At 30.2% G+C, this 11,694-nt stretch overlaps 1 protein-coding gene across 1 annotated transcript in view; it reads left to right on the forward strand.

Annotated features, from left to right (window-relative positions):
- Nucleotides 1-7,056: 7,056 nt before the first annotated feature.
- The window catches only part of LOC111630082, a 46,501-nt gene continuing 41,863 nt past the window's right edge, over nucleotides 7,057-11,694 (forward strand). Inside the window, exon 1 of the mRNA XM_023374106.1 lies at nucleotides 7,057-7,198. Coding sequence (XP_023229874.1) covers nucleotides 7,181-7,198 — 18 coding nt within the window. The 5' untranslated portion in view covers nucleotides 7,057-7,180. The remainder of the gene's footprint in view (nucleotides 7,199-11,694) is intronic.

Genomic DNA, 11,694 nt, shown 5'->3' on the forward strand with positions numbered 1-11,694 from the left:
TATAATAAATTTTATACATCGAATTTGTCTGCCTCGAGTTTAAAGACTTGAGGAGAAAGGATTGTTCATCGTTAATGCCGGAAACATGTCTTATTACTTTTAATTTTTGCTTATTATTCAAAACAATGAAAAATAAGCAATTTCAGCAATGCTAATGGATTTTGCTCGGCTGTTTCTATCTTAAATTCTTGATTTGAACGGTGATAAATTCGTTCAAGACAATAAAGAATCACTAAAAATTATAGTTAAGTTAATCTGTAGAATGTTGCAATAAGCAAAGGGCTTATCGATAAGATCTAAGAAAAACCTAGCTGATTTATAATCTGTAGCTTGTCTGTAAAAGATACAATCATAAAAATTACAAAGATAAAATGAATTTCTTGCTGAATGTAGTGAATTTGCTGAAATTGGCAATCTTCTTCAAGAAATCCCTCACCTAATAAATCAGTACGAAATAGTTGTACTAAGTGTAACAAAATCGATCGATAGTCTTTTAAAACATTACTGTTTTAAAATTTGATTACGTATCTTATTATTGATGTAATAGTTGGATAATAATGATAAAGCAGTTTCATTCAATACGCTCTTCCGTATAAATCGCATTATCTTCCATCTTGCTGCCTCTGCTCTTTCTATAATCTCTGTCACCACTTTTTTTCTTTAATGTCTGAACTTTGAGATAGCTATAATCGTATCAAATATAGTTCTACATTTTTCATCGTACATTCCTGTCAAAATTTTTAGAGAATCCTTTTCTTTTCCTATAGTTTGGACTAATGTTTATTCTTTTACGAATAGGAGATATGTCTTCTTATGTTTTTCCAATAGCAAAGCGAATGATAAATGTAACAAAACTTACTTTTCGAAATTTTCTTGTTTAACAAACATCGATTTTATTGTAATTATATTTATAAAGTGTAAGTTTTTAGAGGTTTATTAAAGTAAAAATGGCTTTTAGGTTTTTTAAACCCCATCATTTTATTTATAGAATTTTTCGAAAATTCAGAAATAATTTGAGTTAAAAATTTGAGATTTTGCATTCACTTTGCTTATTTGTTAGTTTGTCTGTCTGTTTAAATTTATCTAATACTGTAAGACAAATTATCAGTTTTGGTTATGCTAACCATTTAAAAAAATGATTGGTATACTAAAGTTTCATTTTTACTGTACAAATTTTCTATAACTATTTAATATTTTTACAATTTTATTGGAGATGATTATTAATATAATTTTCTTAGATAGTTAATTTATATATATATTGTATACTTTAATTATTCTGCAAATATGTTACTTATAAAACTATTCTGTTACTGGAATTATAAAGACTGTTAAAAAAAAAAATCCTTCAGAAAATGTTTTACACTAAATTGACAATCATTTTTCAACTTATTTATTATTTTTATATTATTTTATATCTTAGTTTTTGTATATAAAATGCTATTTTTGAATTATCTATTATTAGAAATTACAACTAGCTTTTTCTTTAATGATCATTAAGCTGTTTAATTTAAAATAAATCGGTTCACTAACCATGAAAATTTTATATAATGAAAAATTTCAGAACAATAACAACATTTTTAGAATTTAACACAAATACCAAAAAAAAATTTCTTTTAAATTAAGAAATAACAACACTTTATTATGATAAACTGATGTTATTTCGTAGTTTAAAAGAAAATTTTTATGGTCTTATATATTTTTAATTATAAATAGTTTATATAAAGAAAATAAAAGATTTTTAAGATGTGAACATGAAGAAAGAGCTTTAGCTGCATGTAGAAAAATCTGAAATTAGAATCTTTTTATATTTTTTTATAAATAAACAAGAAGCTATATATATATATACATATGCCTATGTCAAATATATACATATACTGTATATTTGAATATATTATTTGGAAATATTGATAAGAGTGTATGTCAGTAGAAGTGCAGTTCATAATCTCCATGATAAATATTTATTATTAAAAGAAAGTGATAACTTTGGACTTATCCTTCAAAAAAATAAATCTTTATACATATCTTATACTAAGCTTTTACATACAAAATATGCATTGTGATATATACATTTTATACTTAAAATAAAGTGAAAAGAATTAATGCACACCTTTACAATGAAAAATTTTTAAATTAAGTATTATTTTAATATAATTTCTCTATTTTTTAATTTTATATTAACATAATATTAATACAAATTGTAATATATTGTAATACTGATTAAGAAAATTTAAAATATAATTTTTTATATATAATTTTAATTCACTTAATTGTCTGAATGATTATATTTAATGAATTATTTAATTTGTTGAGAAAAATGGAAAATATTCAAGATTCAATTTTGTAATAATGCTTACAAAATTAAATTTAGTAAATCAGCATTTTCATTCTTTCTAGCAACAGAATGAGAATGCTAATTTACACGTGAAGATATTTCAAGGTGCATTATCCACATACCAAGAGTTTCTTATGAAAGTTTTCTCTTTCAAAGTCTTTGCAAATATTACTCTTATAATATTTTCATTCTTAGTAAATACTTTTATAATCATTTATAATTAATGGACATGAAATTATATATATATTTTATGTCGATCTCACATACACGAATCCCCACAGGCAACGTATATAACCCATTTAATTCAGACATTCTGTGAGAAAACGTTACTCGAGAGTCTATTTACCATAATTTTCAAGGGAACAGATAATGCCTTACAACGTCAACCAAAACTGCAAAAAGTTTGCAAAATTGTAACAGGCAATGTCTTTTTATAAATAACAAACTATTATTTAGGCATGTAAAATGCTTAAAACAGTAATTACTAATCATTAATCGATAAACTGTACTATATAATTAATATGGTTGTTAACAAAACAGTTGTTTTGTATACAATAATTTATATAATCTGACAATTTGCAAACCAATCTCCTAAACACATAACGCTATAAAAAGCATGCACCCAGTGGTGAATAAAATCTCCGATCAGTAATAGCTTTTCGTAGGTTTTTGCCTCACCAATAGGCTGGTCCTGCAGACTTTTCGGAGTTTTCTTCACGTTTTTAAAAAGCACTCCGGATTCTGTCAGGGAAACCTTAATGGATACGCTGTTGCATATAGTCGTGGCTCAAGTAGAGAATGTCAATTGCTCTCGAGAAGTTCAAACACTAATCACTGCCAGAGCGCTACCAAACTAGTAAATCACTGATAAAATTACCGAGAAGATAAGTATAAATTTAAAAAATTTACAAACATTCTCAAACAGGTAATACTTTAAAACCACCATACTCAACGTTTTTTTCTCTCAGGCCACATACACATGATAGCTATAACACACGGGTCGCAACATGACAATTATAATGAAAAACTTAATTTCTCACTGAACCTAGAAATTTAGTGTGACTGTTGATATTACGAACGTTTATTCACAATTTCATTTAAATCTTTTTTTCATATTCTTTCCGCATTGCTGGCACTAAGAGGGCCTCTTAGTGCCATCAATGACCAATTAAGAGGCCCATTATGGGTTCGGCCGGGTAGAGAGAGACGGGGTCCGACATGTCCGAACGGACCACTTCCCAAAAGATTCCTGGGGATTCCCTGACCCGACCGGATCCGATTCCGGGTCCCCCAGAGCGGTAGGCTGCCACCTTGACTGCTCGGCCATGTGGCCGTCAATTCATTTAAATCGGACTTGTAACTGCTGCATGCTACTCGTAAAACAGCATTTAGGTGTGAATTGTAAGCCAGTTTCTATATATGTTCTTTGCATATTTCATTTTTGAGTATGACGTTTCACATAGATACGTTGATGCGAACAACGTAAGTAAAATTTGAACACAGTTTTTACAGTCTTATATTGATCGGGCAGTACTTTCCAGAAGTGGTAATTTTTTCCAGAAGTCAACGTAATTATTTTTCTCTCTCTTTCACGTCCGGGCCACTCACAAAAGCTCAGCGGGTCGCAGGTTGAGTATGGTGGCTTTAAAAGAAAGTGGCTTCTCACTTCCTCTCTTTCTCACAACATCAGGAAATGACAATCTCATAGAGGATTTGACCTTTCTTTACGGGCTTATCGTCCCCTTCAATGGGTATAAAGTTGAAATCAGTTGCATTATTTTTCATGATTCTTTCATCTTGCATTTGCAATAAGATTTCAGACTTATTCCACAAATTGTTCTGTTAAAACAATGTATTGAAAAAAATATAAAATAAACCCACTTAACGATAGGGCACGTTTTGGTATTGAAGTTTTAGTATTGAAAACCAAAAGTCGTTTTAACGAGAAGTCGTTCTGTTGGATGTGCCTGTATTTTTATCTGAAGTTTATATAATTTATATAAAAGTTTCGGTGTTTGTGCATAATTTATGCAAAATTTATATCAATACGAAATTGTTTTTTTTGCAAAATTGAGAAAAATGAATACTTTCAAATCTCACCTAGTTGTATTTGTAACATTTATTATGACATAATTATATGCTTTTTTTCAGGTTGCGAGTAATTTACATTCTTTCTTTTCGGCATTTATGAAACTAAAAGGAATATCGAAAGAAGAAAAAGTCTGCAGCAATACAACAAACTTGTAGTGAGTCGCAAAAATTCGCCTTTTAAGCATTGCATTTATGTATCAATATTTTAAAAATTGAATAAAATTAATTGAAATTTAAAAAAAATGTTTCGCAAGAATTGATGTTGAAAGAATTCGAAAAAATTCCATTTTGTCTTCTCCGGCATGAGATTCTATTGAACGTAGTCTATATCGCCCCGTGGTGAAGTATGACGTAATTGTCATGTAATAGTAGTTGTATGCGTTTATGACGGTCGTTACGCGAGGAATAGTGACTTTCGGAAAGTGTTTTTAAGGGTAACCAGCTTCTCTCCAGGCGTTACAGACGTGGTGAAATCCCGGAAAACTCCAGCCAGTCCGAGTGAGGCGCGAACCTACGACCGAACTCCCAGTGTTCAGGGACCGAAGACCGCTTGGCCACTGGTGGGCCCCACAGGGGTCAAGTTGGTGTTTTTTTCTCCTCGATCATCATATAAAAATCTTTCATTTCTGCCTTTACTTCCTTTAGGCAATAAGAGGACATTTTAATGAACTCAAGATGAGTAGGATTAAAAGGTCCACAATGTGGGCGATCAGGTAGCTAGAAACCAGGCTTAACATATCCGAAATAGACAACTCTCCCCTTTAGGCCCACTGTGGATTTAAAGAGTCCTCTTAATACTCCCAGTATGAAGAAATGATAGATTTGATTGATAGAAGGCAAAATAACACTTGATGATTTGACAACGGGAGTGCCTCTCAGAAGGACTTTTTATGGAAAATTAGTACCTATGTAGGTGTTAGACGTGTAGAAAATTCGAAAAACTGCACGAGATCAGGCCGTTGGTTTGCGCGAACCTGCGAATAGATGTTTAATGGTTTTTTTAAGGAAAACTTCCTAGCGGCCAGTTTTCGTTAAAAAGACCTCCCGAAAGGCATCCCCCTAGGCAGATCGCCAAAGTGTTGCGTTGCCATAACTTAGCAAACAAACAGACAACTCCCCGAAAATCTTCTAGGGTTGTTCGCTCAGACAGTAAGGCGTCAGTCAACCATTCTGGGTCCTCCAGAATGATTGGCTGACGCCTTACTGTTTTGGTCATCTGGCCCTATATAAAAGAATAATACAGAGGGATGGCCACGGTGCTCAGAAAGTGTCGCATCGTGTCGAATGCTCAGAAATTTTTATGGTGACCGAAATATGTCGGATTTTGCTCCTTATCACGCGACCATGGCATTGCGAGTTTAACCCAGCGTTAAAATTTGCAGAGTGGGAAGAAAAGGAAATTTAATGTATTTATTTGTTCCATTCGTTCATTAATTGAGAAAATAATTTTTTAAATAGTAGCCTATTTTATAAGATAACATCAGATGGTCAAATGATCGAGTAGTTAAGGTGCTAACCCACAGTTACGAGAACCCTGAAATAAGGACAGGACAAATATACTGTACTAGCAATTTTTCGGGGGTGGTTATACTAGGATATATCTCTGTTTCTCATCACTCGTGATGAGAGACGGGACCCTCTTAGTGTCCATCAGACAAAAAGAGTAAAGGCCGGATGGCCGAGCGGTCAAGGTGCCAGCCTACCGCTCTGTGGACCCGGGATCGAATCCGGACGGGTCGAACATTTTCCCAGGAATTATTCGGGAGTGGTCCGTCCGGATATGCCGGTACCCGGGCGCTCCATTGTGGGCCTGACCGAACTCATAATGGGATTTGCTAAAAGAGGCCCGTTTAGTACCCATAGGCAGGAAAGCGTAAAAAAAATATTTTCAAAAACTCATTTCGCCCTGTGGGCATTAAGAGCCTATTTTTCGAAAACAATTCCATTATGGGTTCTGCCAGGCCCACAATATCTATACGGATCACCCCGAAAAATTTCTGGGTTTGTTTTGACCCGCTGGATTCTATCTGGTGTTTCCCAGGAGCGGCAGGCTACCACTTAGCCGCTCACCATCCGGCTATCATTCAAAATACGTGTGGTGGTACACAGTGATGACATTCGAAATATTTAACAAAGGGTTCGCTAACAGAAAATTTTTCCTTAACAATTTTTTTTTCGCTCAAATGGTGCATCGGAAGCCTCTAGTTTAGTAGTGTTACAGAGTATAATACGTATATTTTAATATTTTCAAAAGAATCTAACCATTGAGAAATGTTACATGTGTTTAACAAGGTTCTGAAAACTTTGAAAATGTTAACAACGGGTTCGGCCGAACCTGTGCGAACCCGCTGAATATCACTACTGGTGGTACATACGGGTAGGTACAGTACACTAAATTGCCAAAGTTTCTGATGTGCTAATAAGATTTACATTAAAATTAATTCAAATTTAAAAAATATATATATATTAAACACATTTAAATAATCAAAATAAACGATTACCATTAATTTTTTTCTAGTTGCATTATTTTCCTTAAAAGTAATAAGTTTGTGACATCATTAACCACAACAAAGCTGCACATAATTAATTAGTCAAAAAATAACCATTCACGCCGACTCGTCCAATAGGAAAAAGGGTTATATATCTTATTACCTGCAGCTACAGCGCACGTGCTGTATTTGGTTCCGCCATTTTATTTTACAACATGTCTGCTCTCTAATGGAAAGCATGACGTGAAGTCAGCGGATTAAGTTAATAATGGAGTCTGCCCAAAAGGTAGGATCGTTTTATTTGACGAGTATAGAACGTTAAAATTGACGGTATAAAAATAGTACGCTAATTAAACGTTAAACAATGCTTTAATTTTAAAGCGATCTTTACTTTTAACTAGGCTTAGTTAAGCCTAACAACGAAGTGTCGAGAAATCGCCAATCCTCCTCGGCTTTCATTTATTCTTTCGGCGTAAAATTATACAGAAACTCGTATTAAACACAATTAACCGTTTATAATGGTATTTTGATTGTAATTCGATTAGTCGATGCAGTTTATTTAACACTGGAGTATAATTGGATTAAACTGTTAAAATTATACATTGATGAAGAATTTTCTTAATTAACTTAATGAATTCCACGTAATTACAGTTAAAAATTCCGTCAATACAAAGAAATCTCCACTTTCCCAAATATTCCATTACACCAATTTTAATATTGTGATTATTTATTACTTATTATATAGGTTTAGAAAGTTACAAGATCAGCAATATATAAAATAGCTACATCGGTCCAAATTGTAAATAATTTTCTTACTTCTTTACTTGGCTATGCGAAATACTTTTCAAATGAGATCTATGGATACTAAAAAAAGATCATTCTTTCTAAGATTTATATTGTGAAAATATACTGGAAAGGTTGATAGCATGTAACAAAGGAAAATATTGTTTATAAATAAAATGTAAATAATTCAGATTTTTACTATTTTAACTATCTAATTAACACTTATTGATTTTAAATTTGATGATGATTTTATTGAATTTAAATTTTTTATATTTATGTTTCAGTTTTGTCTGTTTTCATTTTTTAAAATCATAAATTATAGTTTGATATTTTAGAGTGAAGAGAGGAGATTCAAAACTAGCAGTTCCATGTTTCTTTTTAATTAGTTTTACTTTGTGTATAGTAACGCAACAGCTATTTTACATCAATGATAAACACAAAAATCTATACTATTAAACAAACTGATGAATGTAGAAATATTAAAACATGAGCAAAAAGTCTTAAAAAAGAGAGAAGGTTTACAGATGTTCTATTCTTTTTACTCAAATTTTAAGAATGAGAACACTGTGGACATTTTATTATTTTTATTTGAATTTTCACATTCCTGATTGTTTTTTGGAAGTTTTCAAAAGAACCTGAAATTGGCTGAGACTGACTTCATTACATTCAAAATGTTTCCAATAAATCTATTTATGTTTGGCTTCCTCAACTAGCAGCTTTAAGAAAAGAAAAAGATAGGTAACATTACCAAAACTTCCATTGTTTACATTATTGTCTGATATGGAATGAAGCAGTTTTCATTGACTTATTTTGTGCCAAAGTAATTAAAATTATTGTGAATGATAATTTATTATATATTTTTTTATATTTAAAAAACTTGACATTCAAAATGAAACTTTGAATATAATGTTACGTATACATATCCTGGAAAATAAATTAAATTTACAAAACAATTGGTACAAAAATTTCTAATATTGTATTCAAGTTTATTACTACTATACAAAGAATGAGTTTAGAATTTACTAGGCCTATATTTAAATAAATGAAGAATTAAAGTATTTAGTATGCCAGATATGTTAATGATCATTACTGAACTATATGAATCCCTATTACAAAAGATAAACATGAAGCCATCTGTGGTAAATGACATGCAAGTCTAGACAAGTTACTTAATTTATCACAGTCAGACTTAATGATTTTTTAGAATAATGAAAAAATTTCTTAAAAGGTTCAATGAAGAAATTTTAAGAAATAAATATGAATATAATATAGTGATGAATAGCTAAATCATTAATTAACTACAGTATTACAGAGCAATCTTGAATAAACTACAAAGATATATTTTATTAAAGTTTGATTTAGTAAGATTTACATAAATTATAATTTATTGACGGAAGGTAATTCATAAATAATTTTTTAATAGTATTTGTTAAGTAATTATAGACCAGATAACAATCCACATAAAGATAAAATTATAAGTTGTGGAAAATATAAAAATGTTACGAAGAAAGGAATAAACAAAATAAGTGAAAAGATGGCATTTACTATATTTTGTTTGGAAGACATTACAGCTAGAGTATAATTTTTAGATATTTGCTCTACATTGGATAGTTGAGTTACTAAAGTCATATTTTTGCTATATCTCCCTAAATTTAATTATAATAATTATTTTTTAAATGTAATAAAAATAGTTTGGAGTATTTAAATTTTCAAATCATTTGATAAATCATCATAAATTAAAAAAATTTTTTAACAACAACATTCAATAATGGGAAATTTTACATACAATTCCATATTGCATCAGAATGAATAAGAATTATATGGCAATGCTTACTTTAAAAATAGCAAATATACTTGAAACAAAATGTCACTTGGCAAGAAATACAAAAAACTAAAATTGTTATTTTTACTATTCTACATCCTTTAGTTGATAAGTGGCACATAACAAACCATTATAGTTAATAAAGTAGTAATACTTAATAAGTAAAGTCAGACACAAATAAATTGATTTTTTAAATTTGATTTTTCACCTGCAGATGATGAATTAGATATTGTTTTAAATTTGCAGACCTTAACTTTGTTATTTTGTATTCTCATTCATTATAATAAACTGTTATCTACAAAAGATCACAGGTGAAAATTTTTATATTTTATATATTTAAAAACTGATGTCATGTAAAATCTTTTGGAATGATAGTCTTTGGAAAAATGTTGTAATTTATTTTAAAGTTATTTCATTTACTTGATGGAAATTTATTCATCATATTCTTAGTGTGTACCTTTTTTGATTTATCAAAATAAAATTTTGTAACTTGTAAATATTGTTCATTTCTTTTCATATAATAACCAAATAACTAATTTTATTACTAAAATAGATTTATATCAAACAATTTATATTATGATGTAATCATATTTATGTCCAAAGAAGCAAATTGAGCTCAGACAGAAAAAATAAACCAAATGTTTAGATACAATTAAAGCTAAACATTCATTGAGATGGTGTTCTTTTGGTTAATTAATTAAGATAGAATAAGTGATCTCTGGATAGCTTTAAATGTTTTTTCTTGTCCATTTTCTTGATTTTATTAGACTATACATCAAGGCGTTACATGCTGAGTGTGGTATATCATCATTAAAATCCTAATATAAAAAAGTTTCTTATGAATTATTCATTAAATGTTTGGTAGAATTATCAAATAAATTGATAGACAAGAACAAAATTTTATTTAACTAATTTGTCTGTATAGTTTATAAAAATAAAGAAAATACCAAATTTGTTCAGTAAGTCTGATATATTCTGAATTTTAGTCTTCAGTGATATGCTGTGTAAATTTAAGACATTTTGGAACAATATGGTATTAACATATGAATTTTTTGGGGCACATCTGGTACAGTTTTTCTGTATGCCAAATGGCATATTAATGGATCACCAATTTACAAATGAAAGAATTTTTAATACTTATAAATTCTTTGATTCTTTGCATTTTGTGGCAGTGTGATTGCTATATTTTATGGCATATAAGATGAAAAGCCAAATAATTACTGGATTAAATCAGGTTACATTCCTGCTATTAGCCTGATCTAATCCTGTAATCATTTGGCTTTGATATGATCATAGAGCTTTAAGATGTTTATATATGTATATATAAGATGCAACTTTTGTCCAAAAAACTATCCTATGCCTTATATGTGAATTTGTAATCACCCATAGGCTAATGAATTCCCCAAAGACCTTCAGTAGGCTACAGATAACTTCTACATAGCTCAACTATTGATTATTAATGCAGAACTATCTAATTGTCACAGTTGTCTTATTATGCAGGATGGCTTAAATACACTAAGCATGCTTTCTTAAATATTCTATGCAAAAATGGGTTAATTACTCAAATTAAATATTTTATTTAAGATTTGGAGTTATCAAATTTTTAATTCACTTTTGACTCACCTTTTCAAAAAGGTTTGCCATTGCTGCACTATAATGTAAACTAATTTAAAGTAATGAAAAGATATTTATATCAGTGAAGGGGTTTTAATTACTGAAAATTCAAATTTAAAATAAAAATTTTTCAAATACAGTGGTACCTCAGGATACGAACGCCCCAGCATACGAAATTTTCAGGATACGACATGAAATTTGAACATATTTTTGCTCCACGATACAAACAAAAACTCACCATACGATGTTACATTAGTTTGCAGCATCATTTTTTATTCACTTCTGTTCATTGGTCTCAGTCCGAGTGTTTACTTCGTCGTGGATCTCACTCGATAAAGGAAATCTCGAGGTATTATCAGAAAGTGACTGATTTTATTGAAAAGAAACATCCCGAAAAGGTTTACACTGGCTGTATTGCTGCTCGACATGTTTCTAAAATGACATTTGCCTAAGTCATTTTAGAAACATTTTAAAAAGTAGGCAAAGCCAAACCTCTTTGGATAGATATTTTACCAAGCGACCTCTATCCAGTGAAAGTGCTGGTGGAAGTGAAGGAAAGAAAG

The sequence above is a fragment of the Centruroides sculpturatus genome, unplaced genomic scaffold (genome assembly GCF_000671375.1).
Source record: "Centruroides sculpturatus isolate CEXI.00-Female unplaced genomic scaffold, Cexi_2.0 scaffold599, whole genome shotgun sequence".
Classification (NCBI taxonomy): domain Eukaryota; kingdom Metazoa; phylum Arthropoda; class Arachnida; order Scorpiones; family Buthidae; genus Centruroides; species Centruroides sculpturatus.